The sequence below is a fragment of the Chelonoidis abingdonii genome, chromosome 15, assembly GCF_003597395.2.
Source record: "Chelonoidis abingdonii isolate Lonesome George chromosome 15, CheloAbing_2.0, whole genome shotgun sequence".
In the NCBI taxonomy this organism is placed as follows: Eukaryota; Metazoa; Chordata; order Testudines; family Testudinidae; genus Chelonoidis; species Chelonoidis abingdonii.
In genome coordinates this window covers 38,812,885-38,834,049 of record NC_133783.1, presented here as the reverse complement: position 1 = coordinate 38,834,049, position 21,165 = coordinate 38,812,885, and the positions used below count along the sequence as shown (strand labels likewise).

The window sequence follows — 21,165 nt, the reverse complement described above, 5'->3', positions numbered from 1 at the left end:
ACAGGGGCTATATACCACTGAAGTCCCACCAAGCACTATTAAATATGATTTATTTTAAAGCACTGTCTACTGCTTTTATCCTCCATCTCTCACAAAGCATACTACAGAGGGATAGATTTGGCTCTAATATCTATTTGAAAATGTGTTTGTCATATGTACTGAAAAAATCCTGTAGCAAATAGGAGAGATGATTATATCTTGGCAATAAGGCATACAGGAAAATAGTCCATGTTTTAAACTCTTCATTTCAAAAAAATAAGTATTTTAGAGATTTTACATCTACCAGACTACCAGCATTCACAAGGTCTGTGAAAAGAAATTCAAAGGACATTTGAAGGAAAAATGTTCACTTTAATGCAAACTAATGTTCTAACTTAACGTGAGTAAAAATATGCTTTTGCCTCTAATGGTTTTCTCTGCAGAGATTGTTGCTTTGTTAAATGGAGAAAAGCAGCTATTACATTAGAAAAGCAGTTCCTAGGCTGTTTAACAGGAGCAGTGAGCACACATGTTGGTACAGACTATGTACATTATCAAGCAAAGAGATGACAATTAGTGTGCAAAAGCTTTTCCTCTTTTTTTTTTCAAAATCATACATGAATTTGTTCATGCTGTGGAGATGGTTTAGAATGCCTGTTGTGCAACTATGTATAGTTAGTTGCACAAAATGTCTGTGTTTTCAATTCAAATAATCAGTTAAGTCGCTTTTACAAAAAGAGTAAATTAACTTACAATTTTATTTTATATACACAAAGTTCCCTCCTGAAAATTTATCCCCAAATGATTTACATATTATTCTTGTAGGATTTCATCAAGCTCTCATTGAAATCAGTCTTAATTACCATTGACTTTAATGGGACTTTAATGTACAGTCAAAACACGTTTTCAAATGTGTTACTTCTCTCTTTGATTTGCTAATGGGTACACTTAAACAATTTTCACTTCTTGAATCGCTGCTGAATGTCTGGCCTTGCATGATTAACTTATTTAAAGGGCGGTTCTGTACTTACTGTCTTTAGCCTGGTGATTTCATCCTCCACACCCTCCACGATGCTTGGGCTTGGGTCTAATATTATTTCCATTGATTGTTGACATTCTAGTGCCTGGCCTATTCTGCATTATTAAATGAGCAGGTCCAGATAACTTACATCCAAGAGTTTAAAAAGAGCTGGCTGAGTAGCTCCCTGGACTGTTAATGCTGATTTTCAATAAGTTTTGGTGCACTGTGGAAGTTCCAGAAAACTGGAAGACAGCTAAGGGGTGAACAGGATAACTTGGGTAATTATAGGGTTGTCAGTCTAACTGATTCCTGACCAGGTAAAGGAGCAGCTAATACGGGACTTGATTAAGAAAGAATTAGAGGATAATGTAATTAACACAAATCAACTGAGGGTTTTGGGCTAGATCCTGTCAAACTAACGATATCTTTTTTTGATGAGATTACAAGTTTGGTTGATACAGTGTTGACATAATATACTTAGACTTTACTAAGGCATTTAACCTGGTACTACAAGACATTTTGTTTAAAAAATAAGAATGGTATAAAATTAACAGGACATACTGTTATGGGGTGATTTGTTTCATCAGCAGGCCTATTGGTCTGGGCCTCTAACTCCAGTCCTTCTGTCAGTGTTTAGCAGAGATGTCTGGGTGGTCAGCAGGCCCCTCAGCAGAACCTTCCTCTTCTGTTACTGTAGAATGGTGCTCCTCCAGGAAATGGCTTCTTTCTTCCCACCCTTCTCACCCCACACCTGGGGCTTCTGAAGCTCCTTTGTCATGGTCTTCTCCCAGGAGCATGCTGGGTAGTGCCTAAGGGTGGGGACTACATGGCCCACTACTGCTCCAGCCCTTACCCTGTCTCTGCCTTAGTGTGGGGTTTGTAAACCCCATCATACACATATTAAATATATTAAAAACTGCGTAAGTGATAACTGTAAATGGGGAATTTTCATTGAGCAGGTGTTTCTCCAGGGAGTCCTGCAGGAATAGGTTCTTGGCCCTATGCTATTTAACATTTTTATCAATGACTTGGAAGAAAATATTAAATCATCACTGATCAAGTTTGCAGATGACATGAAAATAGAGGAAGTGGTAAATAATGAAGAGGACATGACAGGTCACTGATATAGAGTGCTTGCATTTTAATATGGCTAAATATAAATGTATACATCTAGAAACAAAGCATGTAGGCCATACTTATAGGACAGGGGACGCTATCCTGGGAAGCAGTGACTCTGAAAAAGATTTGGGGGTCATGGTGGATAATCAGCTAAACATGAGTTCCCAGTGTGACTCTGTGGCCAAAAGAGCTGATGCGATCCTGGGATGTATAACACAATCCAATGGCTGGAAGCTGAAGCTAGATAAATTTAGACTGGAAATAAAGCATACATTTTTAAGAGTAAGGGTAATAAATCACTGAAACAATTGAGCAAGGGTCATGGTTAGGGCTCCGTTTTTGTCATGGAGGTTGCAGAAGTCACCGATTCCATGACTTTCCGCGACCTGCGTGACTTCTGCAGCAGCAAGTGTGGCTGACCCCCAGGGCCGCCCAAGCAGCTGGCTCCAGATGACAGTCACACCCTGGGGCTATCAGTGGCTGATGTGTCTGGCCCCAGGGACTGCCTGGGGTGGCCAAAGCAGTCACCGTTGGCGGCCCCCGGAATCAGTCCCCAGGTGGCCAGAGCTTTGGCGGCTCCCAGAAGCTGTTGCCGCTAGCCCCGCCCCCTCCCAGCAGCAGTCTTTTAGAAGTTCTTTTATCAGCTCAGGTTTGGCTTTTACAGCCTTTATTCCCTTCTTACATCCCTGGAGCTTTCACAGGTTTTAAACCCCTCCCCATATGAAATAACCTGGAGAAACCTTCAATAAACTGGAAATGCCACCCCCTAAAGCTCCCTCATCAATATCCTGGCACACTTTTAGTGTGTGATTCTCCTCCATATGGACTACCCAATGAGAATAGGTTCTCCATGTTCTGGCTCTTTAAAAGGTGCCTACGGAAAAAAGATAAATTACTCACTCCCCATTTTCTACCCTTGCTGTTTAGCTTTTGGAATCTGATCTGTCTGCATTTCTTCCTGAAATGTTTCTGATGGATCTTCCAAAATTGGAAGTCTCAGCAAACTACTGTCATGCTGTCCAACAGGGAAGGGAGAAGAGAACTAGCTACATCGGCCTAGGAGAAGAATTTCCATAATAGCCCTCTATTCAATAGCCCCCACCCCTTCAGGTAGGACTGGAGGAGGGTCCCCCAGATATTAAAAGTGATGTAATATAGTGGGTCCTCCATCATTATCATTCAGTTACAAACGTCTTCAAAAGATGGAATGAATCATTACAACTGAATTTTTAGGAAAAAGAAATTTTGATTTCTGTTTTCAACAGAGTGAAAAATTAACTGTTCTAAACATGCTCTATATATGGTGCCTTGAAAGAATAATTGTGAAGATATTTATTATTATTATTATTAATCACTCACAGAGGATTTTTCAAAGGGATTTACAAACTTTAAGTGATCACTAGCTTGCCAGCTCAGCCCAAAGCATCAATGATCTCAGTGAACAACTAAGGTTCCAATTATTTTTCCTCCATTTCAATCCAATAAAATAATTCATCCATCTAAAAATAAGATTTATCTTTGTTAATCTTGGGAAGCATGGAAATCAAAATACAATAATTGCTATTATCTGTTTATTAAATTATTGTAATGGAGGTGCCTAACTTCTCGCTTTTATTGCAATCATCATTCATTTCATTGATTGACAGGATTTTTCATGTTTATTTCTGTTAAATTGGAGTATTTATATTCCAATTACATTTTAAAAAACAAAATACTATGTTAAAAGAACTTTAAGATGCAAAGTCAAGCACTCAAAAAAGTAAGGAAATGTCAGAATTAAGGTTGCCTGTTAAATTTTAATTCAGCCCACTTCTGTGTATGCATTATGATATGGTCTTTAATTACATGATCATATACTATGGCAGCACTGTCAGTTTCTCCTATAATATTAATCATTTATATTTTAAGGACATGAAGTGGATTGAGGAGAAGCAAGCATTATATAGAAGAAATCAAGAACTTGTAGAAAAGGTATTTATTCTCAGCATTTCTATTCCTACATTTAATACATTTTTAATTATATAAATAAAAGGAGATTAAGGAAGGGTGAGGTTGGGCTGCCATGTACTGTGGCTGGGAAGGAGATTAAAGATCATCTAGGTGTGGTTCAAAAACTATAAATGAATGCTTTGCCTCATTTTTCGGTAAAGATGCTAATATGGTACATGTGCATTAAGGCAGTACAGCTGATAAAATGAGTGTCTGGAAATCAAAACGATCACATCTGAGATGGAAGAAAAGAGCATAATGTGCTCAGATTGAGGGGAACAGATCATTTCCATCCCAGAATACTGAAAGAACTGATTCAAGAGATTGCTAGTCTGGTAGCAACAATCTTTAATAAATTTGTCTGTCTCCCATATGACTGGAGAACAGCTAAATTAATGCCTATATTTAAGAAAGGGAAAAATATGATCTGGGCAGTTACAGACCTGTTAGTCTGCCCTCAGCAGTGTGCAAGTTTTTAGAACAAATTGTGGAGGAAAGAATAATTAAATCGTAGAGGAAAGTGGTAAAAGGGATGCAATGCAACATGGGTTTACCAAAGGTAGATAATGCCAGGCTAACCTGATTTCTTTCTTTGAGAAAACACTGATTTTTTTTAGATAAGGAAATTGCAATAGATCAAATATACTTGAACTTCATTAAAGCATTTGACATGGTACCATATGGGAAATTATTTGTTCAGTTAGAGAAGATGGGAATCGATACATAAGTGTAAGGTGAATAAGGAATTGGCTAAAGGAGAGAAGTCAATGGGTTGTGCTAAAAGGTGAATTATCAGACTGGAAAGAGGTTACCAGTGGAGTTCCTTGAAGACTGGTCTTGTGACCATCCTTAGTCAATATTTCTGCACAAAAGGTAGAATGAGGTAATGAAATTTGATGGTGATGCAAAGTTGGGAGGCACTGTCAATACAGAGGAGGATCGGAATATTGTATAGGAAGATCTGGATGATTAACTTCATTAGGACAAAGTGAAACGTCACTAAGGGCCTAATAATAAGAATTTCTGTTGCAAGTTGGGCACTCATCAGTTGGAAGCGACAGAGATGGAGAGAGATCTGGATGTGTGGGTCAGTCACCGGATGACTAAGCCACCATTGTGATGTGGCTATGAAAAAAACAAATGCAATCCTAAAATTTACTAGGTGAGGCAATTCTGGTACAGATAGAGATGTATTAATGCCATTGTACAAGGCGCTGATAAGACCGCATTTGGAATACTGGGTACAATTCTGGTCCTCCATGTTCATGAAAGAGTAAATTAAATAGGAACAGGGTAATGGAGGACCTGTCTTCTGAGAGGATACTGGAAGAGCTTGGCTTGTTTAGCCTAGCAAAAAGAAAGCTTAGATGGAATATGACTGCTTTCTATAAATACATTAAGAGAGTAAATACCAAGAAGACTAAAGAGTTATTTAAGCTAAAAGAAAATGTAGGCACAAGAACAAATGGATACAAACTGGCCACAAACAAATTCAGACTGGAAATTAGAAAAAGGTTTCTAGCCAGCAGAAGGATGAGGTGCTGGAACACCCTCCTTCTAGGAGCTGGGTGCAGGAACGAGGGCAAACAACTAAATTAGTTTTAAGAGAGAGCTGGACAAATGTAGGAATGCAATTGTTTGATGGGATTGTTTGTGGTGCTGCACACACTTCTGCTTTATGTCTTATGTTCCTAATGCTCATGTTTCAGACAGCCACTGGTGGGGTCAGGAAGGGATCCCCCCAGTGTATTCTGGGAGGGTTTTTTATTATCTCCTCCCTCTGAGCATCAGGGGTGGCCACAGCTGGAGATAAGACATTCGACACGGTGGGCCAGGGCTCTGAAGTGACATCAGTCATTTTCTCTCTCAGGTGCCTGTCTGGCTGGTTCTTGTTCACGTGTTCAGAATCTAATTGAATTGAATCTAAATGAATTTTACCCTGGTCAGCTTGGCAATGACCTTGGGGAGTTTTTGCCTTCCTCTGCAGCGTGTGGGTTATTGCCAGGATTATCTGGATTATCTCTGTGACAAATAATAGTCTAGTTTCCTGTGGGTTGTAATACTTTGGCCTCATTTCAGTTGCTGGATTTAGTGTGTGGGTGTTGGTAGCCTGTGATATACAGGAGGTCAGACCAGATGATCTAGTGGTCCCTTCTGGCCTTATACTCTGTATTTGTAGAAGATTAAGGAATGCATGTGGTTTGTTAGTATTATTTAAGTACCACTATAAAATGTTTTAAAAGTATTCCACACAGCTCTAATTGGAACAATTTTCATACAGTAACATCTTCGTCATGCCACAATTCAGAAGGATTGAGAAGGTCATTTTATGGAGCTCCTCACCCGTTTTAGAACTCCTTGATAAGGGGAACTAAGGGGATGGTCACTCCAGGGAGTGGCTTCTGAATTTCCCACATCCCTGGTCTATCTACTCAGCAATCCCTTCGTTTCATTCAGTGTATCAGGCTGTGCAGAGAATATTCCTACTGTGGACTTGTAATCAGGAGCAGCGCCAGAGTTTCTGGCTCCCTAGGCAGAATTTGGGGGGCAGCATTTTGTGCGCTTTCCACGGGGCGTGCGGGAGCTTCCGGTTCCACTCCCATCGCACCACCGAAGAAGGACCCTCTGCCAAAATGCCGCAGGCGACAGCGGCAGTCATTGAGCTGCTCAGTTGCCTGCCGCTGTTTTCTGCGGCATGTCGGCAGAAGGTCCTTCATCGGCGCGATGAGAGCGGAACCAGAAGTTCCCGTGCGCCCCACGGGGAGCGCACAAAATGCCGCCCCCTGAATCCTGGTGCCCTAGGTGACTGCCTACGGTCGCCTAATGGAAGCGTCGGCCCTGCTTGTAATACACATGTAGGTCTTGAGTCTGCATCCGTACCCACTTTGAGTAGTACTTTATACAGCAAGTCATCTAATTAAAACCAGTGTAAAGGTTGGAGAATTAAGCCCTTACTGATCAATCCTGTTCCACTGTGTCTAGGATCTAAGCAGAATGCTATCAGAGCTGTGGAATACAGAATTACACCTTGGGCCGAGAAGATTTGTAGAGTGACCCTGAAGTGTCACTGAATCCAGAATGTTTGCTTTTAAGCCATGAGCATTGCCCAGAGATGCTGAATTCTTAACAGATTTAGGATTTATACAAAAATTAAATGAACCATCAAACTTTTTTTTTAATATTTAATTTTATTTTTCAGATAAAACAAATGGAAACAGAAGAAGCTCGGTTAAAACATGATGTTCAGGATGCTAAAGATCAGAATGAACTCCTGGAGTTCAGAATATTAGAGCTTGAAGTAAGCAACAGTTATCTATACAACTGTTGTCACGCTTTCTGCATTATGTTGTCTAAGGCTAGAAGGCAGTCAAACTCGAGGAACCTCTTTGCTTTTATACTGAAGATGAGCTCTTCATTAAAAGTGACATCAATGACTGGTACACAGTGATACTAAAAGAGGATTAAAAATACTCCAGAAGAATAGCATATCAAAATTGACTAATACTGATTTCTACCTGTCTTCCCGAATATGTTTTTTAAAGATCTTAACCTTTAAATTCTAGTTAGAGCCCAATTTATGTCACAGATGACTTTTTTACTCTGCTGTTCTTCCATTATACCTGTTTTAAAATTTAATAAGTGAAGCAAAATCAAAACTTAACACACAGAACAATAATTATGAAGGAGTTTTTAGTTGTGATTCCTAAAAACCATTCAGCAATATATTGTTATTGTTCAACATGCAGATGAGGGACATTGCATGGCCCTTCACATTGTACTCATTCTGGTGAGCTTTTGTTTGTTTGTTTTTTGGTCACACAGACTTTTTGCAGAATTCATGGAGATCCTGGACCTTCAACCCTGATCAACACTGCTGGTTTGCAGCATTTGTCAGACAGCACAGACAGTAATATCCCAAACAGATGTCACTTACATTCCTTTGGATTTAAACACATCCAGGCTACCCAAATGTGGCCCACTTACATAGCCAAAATAATGTCTAGACAGTCCTGGTTGGTGAAAATTGATGAAACTGTGTGAAGAAAGCTTGTATTATTACTGTGTAAGCTTGATTTATTCTCTCTATGGCTAAATAGAGATCTTCACTGCCTGTCAGTCTAGTGAAATCTTCCACAAGCATTACAACTTCTCAGATAAAGAGCACTTTCCCCTCTACATATTAGAATAAATAGCCATAAAAGGCAGAATGAAAGGTTTCCTACCTTTTTGTACAGTAAATAGATTCTTATGGATAGTGATACTCTGTAATTTACTTATTTATGATGTATTACTTGTTCAGAGTACGATTTATGGAATGCTCATATTTATAACATATTCTTAATGAAGCTGAAACTTACAGTAGAATATGATGGTTAATTTAGAAATTAAATCTCTTTAAATATAATTATTTTTATTTTAGGAGAGAGAAAGAAGATCACCTGCTATCAACTTTCATCACATTCCTTTTACTGAGGGGAAAAGTCCTCTCCAAGTTTACTGTGAGGCAGAAGGTGTAACGGTAAATAATCCCCTTTCTTAGGATTGCTTCCTCTGAATACCAGGGTAATGCTATATTCTGACTTCTTTTCTGTACACTTTTCTCTTGTTGTTAGGATATACTAGTAGCGGAGCTAATGAAAAAGTTGGACATTTTAGGGGATAACGCCGTAAGTGTATGTTCCTTTAATAAATTGTGCATGTTTCTGTTAATTATTTGTGCTTTTATTAATGTAACATTAAGACAATCTAGAGCATGGGCTTTTTTTTTGGTTTGTTATTGAGGCACTGAGCTACAGGCAGAATGCTCACTGCAACTTAACATAGTGTGTTAATGGGCCTTTCAGGTGTGGCACAAAGCATCTCAATGTTATAACATGGCTCTTTGATTTTCAATTTCAAATGTTGGTAAAATTCTTTTTAAAAATATGATTTTTCATGAAAGATACTATATCTTTCCATTGTTCATGTGTTCTTTGCTTATTTGCTTACTTGTATGTATTTGGTTTTGCATTTTAATAACTGCATTTTAACTTTGTAAGACACCTTGAGCCTTCATATAGGCACTTCTAAACTGAAATACATGCATACATACATACATTAAATCGAAATAGTTTAAGTATTAGAAAGAAGAGAGGAGATGGTACTTAATAGCTGGGGGGGAAGCCTTTGTCCACCACTTTAAAATACTTTTCATTAATTTTTTAAAATATTGTTGTCAAACTCCTTTTTTGATAGGTTTTTGGATTTTACATAAAGCCTGAGGTACAGCCTTTATATGAGTTCAGAGTAAGGAGAATGGGGAAGTGAAATTCACCCCCTTAACCCAAGGGCCAAGCTACAGGGCAGTTGCACAGTCTCTCACCCCATTTCTCCACCTGTTATTCCAGTTGGGCTGAAGTAGCAGCCACACCCTCTCTGTTTGGTTGTGCTGGAAACTGGAGTCACCTGGCCAGTCCCCACTTCTCTGCTCTACTAACATTCTACACCAGCCCTGCAGAGACAAGGTCCATGGTGCAAAGAGGGTTTTTTCCAACTGATCAACATCTAGTACAGCCTCTATATGATGTTTAAATGATGTGGAGGGTCTTGTGCTGGTCCGCTGCACCAGGAGTGAATTTCTCACTTACCAGTGCTGCATGTAAAAGGTGTGCTTGTAGCATGGATAGGGGTGCCAGTGCTAGTGTTAATCTAGCTAGCACAGGTAACAATCCTAGTGTAGATGTGGTGGCATAGGCTTCAGCAACCAGAATACATACTCAGGGTCCCTAGAGGGCTTGTTTTTTGAGTTGGCAGCATGAACTGAAGCCCATGCCACTACATGTACACTGCTATTATTTTCTGTGCTAACTAGATTAAAGCTAACACATGTATGCCTTACCTATATTACAATCACACCTTCATTTCCAATGTAGCCATATCTTTAGTGCTTGTAGCCAGCAGACCTGCAGTCCTTTCTTTTGCTGAAGCTGAGAAAGGTTTGTTAAAGAAACCTCTATTTAGCTTTTGCAGTAGAAAGTGAGAGTTGAACGTTGCCAGCCAGCCACAGAGCTCCAGCCAGGCTTACGTGAAGGCACTTTAAAATAGCCTCTCTTTTCCTGTGAGGTTCTAATTAGGCCATGTGGGTCATAATTTCTCCATGAGCTGTTGGATCGTTCTCAGGCTGCATGTACATTGTGAGCTACGGATGTGATTCCCAGTTCACATACTCCCACTTTAAAGACTAATAGATTTATTTGGGCATAAGCTTTTCTGAGCTAACATGCTAAAAATAGTAGGGTAGCCACAGTAGCACGGGCAGGGTCAGCGCATCCCATTAGGCGTCTAGGGCACTAACATTTGGGGGGCGGTGACCGCGGCGGCCGGATCTTCTGCCGCCCCAGTTGTCAGTGGTATTTCAGGGGCAGGACCTTCCGCCGTCTCTGTTGGGGGCGGTATTTCAGGGGCAGGACCTTGCACCGCCTAGGTCACCAAAAAGGCTGGCGGGGCTCCTGAGCACAGGCAGCAGTGGCATGGGATAACCGCCCCAAGTACATACTCACAAGGTTCAGGCTGATTTGTGCTGCCCAGATCCAGAATCACAGAATCAAACAGACAGCTAAGTTGAGTCAGAAGAGGAATAAGAATGATTATTATTAATAATGGAGTATCCAAGAGTGTATAAACAACTTTACAGACATACAAAAGTTTGAGTTAACTATCTAAGTGCTGATCCTACAACCATGCATGTGAGTAACTTTACTAACATGAATACTTCCATTGTCTTCAGTTGAACTATCATATAAAGTTACTCACATACATAAATGTTTCCAAGGTAGGGCCCTAGGTAGACATACACAGACAAGGGAGGAGACAGAAGGGCAAATACATTTTTACCATTTTTTGCTCTTATGCTTTCTTATTTTTCTTTATTTATTGTTAAATCCTGACATATTTGCTCACCGTTATTATTGTTTCTTAATAGTACCTACTGATTCCTAGGCTGTTTTTATTTTGTTTCTATTTCTTGTTGATTTTTTTTATTGGTTTTACTGTTACTGGTTTTCTTTTAATGCATAGAAGGGACTGTCAGATGTGAGCAGTCCCATTTAAGTCAGTGAACTGCTTATGGGCATTGGAGTTTGCAGGACTGGAGCCTTTCCTGTTTTTTTTTCTTTCCTCCAGACATTTCACTTATATTATGAACATGTTGATATTCAGTGTGCAAATGAGTCCAGGCCCAAGATTAGATTGGTGACATCATTGTTGTGCAATGCATGGCCTAATACATCAATGTGACATCACCAGAATGCTTATCAAAGAACTGAGATGCAGCTTTCGGCACTGGGTGCCCTGTAGCCTTTCTATAATGCTAACTCCATAATGCTGCGCGGCTAACAATGACAAAGAATGTGGTCTGTTAAGGCTTGTGCAACAGAGGCAAAAGTATAAAAATAACATGCCAGCTAGATAATATGCCAAATTCTAACCATTTCAAATCCATGAATATTTTAGTTTTCATTTGCACTTCGTAAGTGTAGTTTTAATAATTTAAAGATTGCCAGCAATAAACACACACATGCATATTGACGGTGTGTTCACTTTTAATTAAAATCTGAAGTAAAAAGAAGTTTTTAATTAGACATTTTCAACAACCAACACTTTTGGGACTTTCACATTTGCTTCTTTTCTTTTCTTTACTATGTGTTGTCTTGTGTAATTGTGCCATTATCCGCAGTTGGGAAAAGAAAGGAAACAGTGCCACTTAATAAAAATCAGCTGGTTTTTGATGTGCCAACAGTTTGTTGGTAAGTGTGAAGTTTTTAAGGAGAATTAGGTGTACTTACATTGTTGTGTATGAGAACTTCTAGGAAATACAGGTTTTTACTGTAACAACTCATCATTAACTTTAAAAATTACAATCATATTCTATATTAAAATATGAATTTTTATTTCATGCAATATTCAAGGAGAGTATTTAAGTTTGTATATATTTAATGGAAGTGCTGCCCAAAACCAATACTAAGGCACTGAGGTTTATTGTAATTATATTCTCCTTTTGATGCAGAATCTGACCAACGAGGAGCAAGTAGTTGTCATACAAGCAAGGACAGTTCTGACACTGGCTGAAAAGGTAAAAACATATACATCCCTAGTAAGTGAAATCATCTTATACAAAGTTTTCCCATCTCCGAATGGGTTGACTTGAGCATATTAGTAATGTAAATAATTGTTTCTTCACAAAATGATAGAATTTTTTAAGCACAATTATGCTTCTGTAAAACTTAGTAATTTATGAGGGAAAAATATATAAAGATAATATTCAGACAGTACCGTAATTTATATTAATACCATTTGAGTTATAAAAGATATATTGCAAGGCTTTGGAAAAGTGTCTATCCTCCAGTCATCAATTTGTATAATAATTATCTAACATGCTTGATACCCACCCCTCTTAGGAGCTTTAAATTAAATGTATCTCATATAGTATGCTAGAGTTGTAATAAAAGTTTAGTAGAAGAACATGCTCTTTGGCAGACGCTGTGTGCTGCTATTTTGACTCTGGAAACTGATCTATCAAGATTTAGGACTTAATCTCTTGTTATCTTTTATATACAGTGGCTACAGCAGATAGAAGTGACAGAATCTGCACTACAGCAAAAGATGCTAGATCTTGAGAATGAAAAGGTACTCTAGGGAGTATTTTGATAGTAAAAGAACAGTCATTCATGTTGTTGCTACAGTAATTGAGATAACCTAGTCTTCTTTACATCCTTAGGAGCTATTTACTAAACAAAAGGGCTACTTGGATGATGAACTTGACTACAGGAAACAGTCTTTGGATCAAGCACACAAGGTAAGAAAAGTCAGTCTTGGTAAACCTATGCTACCTTTAATAAATTACCTTATATAATCCTACAGTCCTTCTGCATACAGAACTCCCATTGAGTTCCAGTGGCTGGAAGAGTAGGTAAATTGAATTGTAAGCAAATTATTTAGACCTTGATCCAGCAATGAGCTACATATGGGCAAACCTTGTGCTTGCATGGTGCTCTTTGCAAAATCAGGGCCTTAGATATTCATGTGTTGTTATTATTTATTTATTTGTTTTGTACAAACAGTTTAACATAGCTGAGATTCTAGTAGGAGCGGTGCCAGGGTTTTTGGCACCCTAGGCACAGGGCCGGCTCGCTGGTCCCACGGCTCCAGTGGACCTGCCGCAGACATGCCTGCGGATGCTCCACCGGAGCCGTGGGACCAGCAGGCCGTCCGCAGGCATGCCTGCGGGAGGTCCACTGGAGCAGTCTGCTGCCCTCCCAAATCCTGGCGCCCTAGGCGAGAGCCTAGGTTGCCTAAATGGAAGCGCCGGCCCTGGATTCTAGACTGCAACTGACGGAACAATATTTTGTGAGTATTTGCTTTTCCCTCCAAAAATAAATCTTCTATCTCAGGGTTTGTCCAGGAATCTAGTCTACAAATCACCTAACTAAAATAGCTGTGCCCTGCATCTACATCAGGACAAATGTTGAGTTTACGTCAGGTTTACCTAGCATATATTAGCTAACCCTGACCCCTAAATTTGACCACTTTACTTATTCAGTAAACAGTTTCCTACAATTATGGTCATATTTACAGCTGTACCTATAGATTTGCACCACTAGAAAAACTAGCTAAACATATTTTTGAAGTAACTATTTATACCAATATTTTGCACAGTTATAACTTTTTCCTGCATTTTGGGAATTATGTGTATCTTGGACATGGTGATGTCTTCTAAGGGGTGAGAAGAATACTTCAATCCTTGTTTTAAATGTTTAATACATGCTATGGTGTGAGAACATTTGGGGGAGCTTTTATTCAATACACTTTTTAGTCCTCTGGGATTTTTTAAGAGCTTGATCTTGCCAAGTACTCAGCTTTTCCTGAGACTAACTTCCATGTAAAGCATGGAGATGATCCCTGTCAAGAACTGCATATAATAAGCAGTTCTAAAACAGCTTCCTATTTCTGAAGTACTCTGAAAGTGGGCATAGTAGTAAAGGGGAAGATTGATTGGCATTGTTCATAACTCCTTTCCCATCACATATTCCTCAAACTTCTCACAGCATAAAATGAACTAAAGAATGTCGTTATGTTATCACGACGACACCATCCGCATCAGCTGCAATAGGAAGAAAGTTAGTGTGTTGGTGCTATTTCTGAGCACAGTTGAGCGTACTGTGAGTCAGCTATTGCATTCTCCCAAAGCAATATGTCATAATATTAGGGAAGGAATATCTCATTGATGGAAGGACTACAGAGGTCATGGAATGCCTATAATATTGCAAGCCTGAGAAGTCTCTGTAGTCATCTCTGGAGAAAATAACTGTAGTTCAGGAACTAATTTATCTGGTGTCCACTATCCAGCTGGTCAGAGCTCATCTTTGCTCACTCTTGTGCCATATGCAGAACACTATGTATCTGGGATTATGTAAATGGTGCATGAAATGAAAAATCCCTGCAGACTGAACCTAATGTACACAGAACCCAGTGCAGAATTTTCATAGACAAAACAATGTTGGTTCACCTGTTTTATCTTCAGAGACTGATTTAAATATGGAAATCTTCCCAGATCAAGCATTTACCCATGAAAATTAGAGAATGAATCTTTACCAGGGAGTCAAAGAATACTTTTATTCCTGGTGAGTGCACCATTCGCTCTCCATTATTTGTATATAATCCCACCAAAAAGTCTAGCAGTTGGTAGGCTGGCCACAGCAAAGTATTGTGTAGCTGTTCAGTACTTCCAGTCTCCTAATAATGTGTGTTCAGCAGTTTACGTCCCATTACTATTCATAAAAACATTGACAAATTAGGGGAAATTTAGAGAAGAGCAATAATAATAATTGATTGGCTGGAGAGATTGATTTCCCCACATAGCATGATTGGCAAACTGCTGTGTGGGTTTTTTCACCTTTTATCTAACATCCAGCAGTTCTGGTTTGGGGATTTACGTTACAGTTGTCTCAGATTTGTCAGTTAATAGGCTAGAAAGGGTCCGATGTCAGGTCCCATAACCCAGTGGGCTGCCTGGGCCTTGAATCTGCACATAGCATTGTCTGGTGACAGTATAAGCTGCTATATTTTATGCAGCTTGTGGCACCTCTCATCTTAATTCTCCTGCCTCCAGTGAGGAGGAGGGGAGCAGGTCAGGATGAATACAGTCAGGTCATTATATATACAGTAATTTCCTTGTACTAGACCGTAACCTTGTGTCTTTCCTACTATGTATTAGGGTTAAATTCTCCCTTAACTCTTTGTACCAAACTCTCATTGACAATGGAACATCTGTACATTGGAAGAGGATAGAATATACTCATTTAATATCTGGAAACCTTATAGTGTTAAGTAATTGAATGTCAATTCTTATTTCAGGAATATGCTGTGGGGCTGATTGTGCCCAAGTCCTGGTTCCTGTACACCACTCCAGCGGTGTACAGAGACATAGAGAAGAGACAGAGTCAGGGACAATTCCGCTGGCTCAACAGTGTAAGGGGTATAGCACTGAGTACCCCAGTGTAAGGGGTAGTGCATGCCTGTAGTGCTCAGTACAGCCATGATCCTGGAATGCACAAAGGCAGGTGAGCAGAGGCTGCTGCAAATGACAGCAGTCCCTGGGGCTGCTCTAACTTACACTGGGGACCTTTTTGGCTGTCACTGCAGCCCAGAGTCCAGGCAACAAAAAGCTGGCTTAAAGGAATCTTTGTTCTTTTCCTGATGGGCTTTGCTTCTCAGGTGGTTCAGCACCGAGTCTGCCAGTATCACTTCCAATTGCGTCGCTGCATGGGACAAGCCATGCTCTCAATAATGTTGACAAAATCCTCGGCCCACCTGTAAGAGCGAAGGATAAGCTAACCGCCTTATTTTGATTTTGTCTAGCAAATTCTGGAATTAGAAGCCATGCTATATGATGCCCTGCAGCAAGAAGCTGGAGCCAAAATGTCTGAAATTCTTTCAGAAGAGGAGAAAAGCAAGCTGAAGAATGCTGTAGAGCAATGGAAACGCCAAGTTATGAGTGAACTCCGCGAGAGAGATGCCCAGATTCTGCGTGAAAGAATGGAGCTCATTCAACATGCACAGCAGGTACACATTGATACAAAGAGGTTTGTCTCCTGCATTTTTAAGCATAATGAACAGGTGAGCTCTGTCTCTTTCTTCTTGGCTATGCTGCTGCTTTTACTTCTATATAAGAGGTAAGTATTATTTTATTATACTGAATGAGGATCAGTGTATATTTCAGCTTTGTGAATCAAATGTTTCCTTTAGTTCTTGTCCAGTTCCTTTGCCAGCAAGCCAACGTATCTGGGTGAAGTTAAAAGTAAGGGCTGAGATTTTCAGTGTCACCTGGGGAATTTAGACACAATTTCCCATTCATTTTAATTAGTATAGGGCATTCAAATCACTTGGGAAGTTTTGAAAACCTCATTCATACCCTTCAGCTTTTGGGCCAGATTCTTATTCTCCTGGGCTATATCCCCAATATAAGCCCTGTATTTGTTTTTTTCAATGTCTTTTTCATACAGTCATTGTATTGGATCAGGACACATCTACAAATGAAAACACAAATCAGTTTGCAACCACAATATATCAGTTACAGTCTCCTTTTTTTAAAAAAAGACTCTCTTCCCAGTTCAGAAAACTTTGTTACTAACACATTGTTTTATGGTTTACATCTTACAGAGAATTAAGGAGCTAGAAGAAAGAATTGAAGGTCAGAAAAGACAGATAAAAGAATTAGAAGAAAAGGTATGGTAATATAAATGAAACATCAATGATGAGATATACATATATGTGGCTATATATGCATATATCTTAAGAAAATAACCTTATCAAGAAAGTAAAGTTGCAAATAAATGTTCTTGTAATGTTGATTCACTCTTGCACTGTTGGTATAGATGATATTATTGCAAAATCTCATGTAAGACCTGGACAAACCTCTAAAGACTGAGGTTTGCTTCAGTTAAACATCTGAAATGGTGATGCATTTCTGAAGTTTATCCAAACTTAGCCATGGCTATTTGGTTTGGAAAGCCTATTCTCACCAGTTCTCTATATTCTGATTGGATGGAAAGCACAATGACAGAGGTCTTTCCCCAGCTATTTGAATATTTGGGCTTCCAGTCTTGGCTGAAAACAGGAAGTGCAGAAACATATGAGGATAGACACAAACAAGTTTAATGGACCTTTTCAGATATTGGGATGGTTTGAGTTTAGGGCAAAGTTTCAAATCAGTTGTCATTTTATTGGAACTTGTGCCAATGTGAGAGAGGTTTTAGACACGGTCTTTGTGGAAGACGCGGCCTTTTTCTCTGTTTGGGAAGCACCTAGCACGTGTACATTTTGAGTGCTACTATAGTGCAAATAAATAATAAAAATTAATAATAATTTCAAATTAACTTGTGAGCTTAAAAACCAAGAAGATATCTGAGGAGATGCATTAGCACAGTTTGGCATGTATCACTTCCAGGCTGCCTTGGTGTATAGCAGAATGATCTAAGGAGCATCTTGCATTTCAAAATAAACCGTTCTGGGAAAGAATGCTCCAAGGTTGAGTTTGATTTTTTCCTCTCTTCACCTCTTTTCACACAGACGTCCAGTACATGGGCTTGGTGTGGAGAACTATGCAGGTTTGGATGGGGGAACCTATGTAACTTGGAAGCAGGTCAGGGGAGTGCAGAGCATCACCTTTACAGCCACTTCTCACACCTTTGGTGTTGCTGTCCATATCTCCTATGTGAAGGTTCCAAGCATGCTGTTCTCAGCCTGTCATCAGCACTCCCTCATCCTGACACATTTGGAGTTGCCATGAGGCTCATTTCCCAGCAAATAAGGAGATTCAGAGGCTCCCATGCTGACCACTTCACCTGTCACCCTTCCACTCCACTCAACACAAGGGAATATCAGGGGTTTCGTGACATAGAGGGCCTTCCTCAAGTGTTGCACCAACTGATGAATTTTACCCTAAAAGTATAATAAGGCACAGTAAAAGCATTTATTTCTAGGAATGGATTAATCTGTTCATATATAATAGCAATTTATCCGAACTTTCACCCAAAACTAGAACCAAACCTAAAAAAACCCTTTTTTTGGAAGGTTTAAAAGAGATAATTGCTTTCCTCCCACCCCTCATTTATTCCTGCCATTCTTGCTTCCAGCCTGGACAGGATGCATATGTGCAGGAAATCTCATGAGATTCTACTCAGTTTTGCAGACGCAAGAGGTTCAGCTGAGCGGCCAAAGACTCTGAACCTTTGGAAGTTCACCCATCGTTACTTATTTCTCTTCCTTTCAAATGACAGTTTTGCCTTCCTCTTGTCTGTAACCATGGCTTATTTCTCACTAGACACACTGTAAATTCTTTTTCTCTTTCTTTCTTTCCTTCCTTCCTTTTCTCCTTCCTCCCCTATTTCCTTTTCAGTTTTTATTTTTGTTTTTATTTTTCTCTTTAGCTTTCATTCTTTGGTCATAGTTCATCAGCCCACGTACGGATGGTAAGTATTTTGTTTGCTGATTATCTCCTGTTTCTGGTCCAATTCTTGTCAACTTTCAGTGCTCTTCTATCACTATGCAGGCTGTATCTGTAGTGTTATCAGGTCATCATAAAGTCACTTGATAATGGAAATATCTAAAGAATTTGAAACGTATGGAAAAGAATAAGGCATCCTTAAATGGTCTCTGTATATAGGCTGAACAAACTCTAATTTAAGATTTCTCCATGCAAAGGGAAGGACAAGGAAGGAAATAACTACTAAAGAAGTAAAAACAACCCCACTAAGCTGCTAGAAAATTGAAAAATAATGTCAGTCTATCGGTATTCACATGATGGCAGATTATATTATGGCATGAAGAAGTTGCTATAGCTAGCCCTTATTCAGTAATCTTATTCAATATGAATCCATTATGTATTTTCAGTATCCAGCTAGGCTTGCATAATACAGTTTGTGTTAAGCTGAGTCACTTCTGTAATCTTGTCATATTTTCTGATCTAACTGCCAGAAATTGTTTCCTTTAAAAGTATTATGTCTCAGGAAACCTTACATTGTTAAAATGTAAATTTTCTGTTCTGTTGAGTGTGACCTTGTCTTTAAGGAAATAATGGGAAATATTTGTTGGATACCATCATCTAATTGATGGCATTGTATGGGACAATTCCTGCTGTACTTAACATTTCAATAGATGCAAATCCTCTATTATATAAATAGTCTAGTTTAAGTTATCATAGATTGTGAATGTGAACCTTACAGATATTTTATGCATGATATTTTTTTTCCTGGATATACTTTCCTTTGATCCCATGTCTTTGAAAATTTTCTTGTTTCAGACTACTGAGGAAGCTAGAAATGCTTATATTCTTATTGAGCAAGACAGCTTTGGTTACCAAGGTGAAATAAAAAAGAAGACATTACGAGTTCCAGAAGCCCAAATATATATTTTGTCACTGAAGACTGAGGATATAATCTTTTTGACCCTTTTAGACAATGAATTAGGATTTATGGGAATTTCTTAAAGTGGAGTCTGCTCTTCTGATGTCTATGACTGTACATTTTTATAAGCTAAAATTAGAACTGTCTAAGGAGAAAGCCCCCCCCCCCCCAAAAATAACAATTACAGGCTTCTCTACAGGAAGCCCCATCTCTGCTGCTTGAAACAACTTTCAGCTTTACATAAAAAGCAGTATACTAATTCAGATAAAGTGAATATATTTTGGTTCCCTGCTAAGCAGGTAGTAAACTTCTTCTGTAAAGAAGTGATTGTGTCCTGTTTTATACGTCACTCATGTATATGTGTTACTCATAGTTATTTAAATACATGTGTTGAAGGAGATTTTAAAAAGAGTTCCAGACTAATCTATGATGAAAACCTAAATGTGAATGAAATGAAGCATTGTATTCCAAGATGTTTTTCCTTCAGTTGAAATGGGAAGTAGAACTAATTCATCTGATAATTTCAGAAGAATGTATTTCTTTTCCATAGCACAGGGTATGTATAATGGTTTGTTGAGTATCCCAAGCAGTTAATGATGGTGGGGAGGTGTGTCTACAAAGTTCTGAACCTTCAGAATGTGAAGGTTTCATTTGGTTCTGAAGTTTCAGCAAACTATGCTCTTTAATACTAAGAGAAAAATGGCACAATAATGTATAATGCACTTAAGTTCCTCAATGAAGATGAAGCATTCAACAGTGTCCCATGGAAACTTTGAACCTGTAAAGGAATAGAAGTGAAAATGTGTCATCACTGATCTGAATGTCCAGAATGCTGGAAGGTGGGAATGTGTGTAAAAAAGAAGATTTGATTAATTTGAGAAAAGAAAGCACAAGCAAGGACAGTGGAAGTCTCTGATTGTATCTCTTGGATTTAAATGTCAGAAAAATGAAAAAAAAATGTCTTCTGTTGAAAGATATACAAAGGAAAGACTCTGAAAGAAAGCACACAAATGTACTTCACCAAAAAGTAACAAGAGAAATTGAAACAAAGTGCCAAAATCTGGATTTACCAATGAATATATAAAAAGCATCTCATCTGTCCTTTTCCACAACTGCTGTGTATCTAAAATAGGGAGCAGAGAGATGATGAAGAAACTGTACCTATTCTTTGGAAAGCGTAACTGAGAAAGCAAAAGTAAAGAAGTTACTGAAAGGTAAGAAGAAATATCTAGCAAATCATTGATTTGCTTACACTTTTCTAAGTACAAGAATAGGGTTTAATCCTGCAGTCCTCACTCAAGGCAACGTTGTTTTAAGTATAGTATAGAGGAAACTCTGACCTGATCAGTATTTGTTGTAAATGTTATGTATCCACTTTTCATTTTAGGCAGTGGCCTCATGTATTATATTTCAGTATAATAAATAACAAATGATCATTTTATTTCCTAGATCCATGTATCCTCTTAATCAAAAATACTTTTAAACTTATCAAAGACTCTCAAATTTGTACAAACCCACAGACAATCATATACATGTAACAGAAGTGAATAGTGGTTTCCTTTTGGGATATAAAAGACTGAAAACTTTCCTAAATAATGCATATCTGTTTAACACTTT

General features: G+C 38.7%; 1 protein-coding gene across 15 annotated transcripts in view; it reads left to right on the top strand.

Moving 5' to 3' along the window:
• The window catches only part of JAKMIP3 (Janus kinase and microtubule interacting protein 3), a 154,297-nt gene extending 134,589 nt beyond the window's left edge, over nucleotides 1–19,708 (top strand). For 5 of the 15 annotated variants that reach the window (XM_075072725.1, XM_075072724.1, XM_075072720.1 and 2 more), the window contains 10 exons: nucleotides 4,028–4,090; nucleotides 7,308–7,406; nucleotides 8,529–8,627; nucleotides 8,722–8,781; nucleotides 12,153–12,218; nucleotides 12,704–12,772; nucleotides 12,864–12,941; nucleotides 16,004–16,207; nucleotides 16,805–16,870; nucleotides 19,446–19,708. In XM_075072725.1, the coding sequence (XP_074928826.1) occupies nucleotides 4,028–4,090; nucleotides 7,308–7,406; nucleotides 8,529–8,627; nucleotides 8,722–8,781; nucleotides 12,153–12,218; nucleotides 12,704–12,772; nucleotides 12,864–12,941; nucleotides 16,004–16,207; nucleotides 16,805–16,870; nucleotides 19,446–19,631 (990 nt within the window). In that variant the 3' untranslated portion in view covers nucleotides 19,632–19,708. Of the gene's footprint in view, nucleotides 1–4,027; nucleotides 4,091–7,307; nucleotides 7,407–8,528; nucleotides 8,628–8,721; nucleotides 8,782–12,152; nucleotides 12,219–12,703; nucleotides 12,773–12,863; nucleotides 12,942–16,003; nucleotides 16,208–16,804; nucleotides 16,871–18,542; nucleotides 18,616–19,445 lie in introns of all 15 variants that reach the window. The other 10 variants (XM_075072731.1, XM_075072730.1, XM_075072728.1 and 7 more) reach the window with 5 other exon arrangements.
• The last annotated feature ends 1,457 nt before the right edge of the window (nucleotides 19,709–21,165 follow it).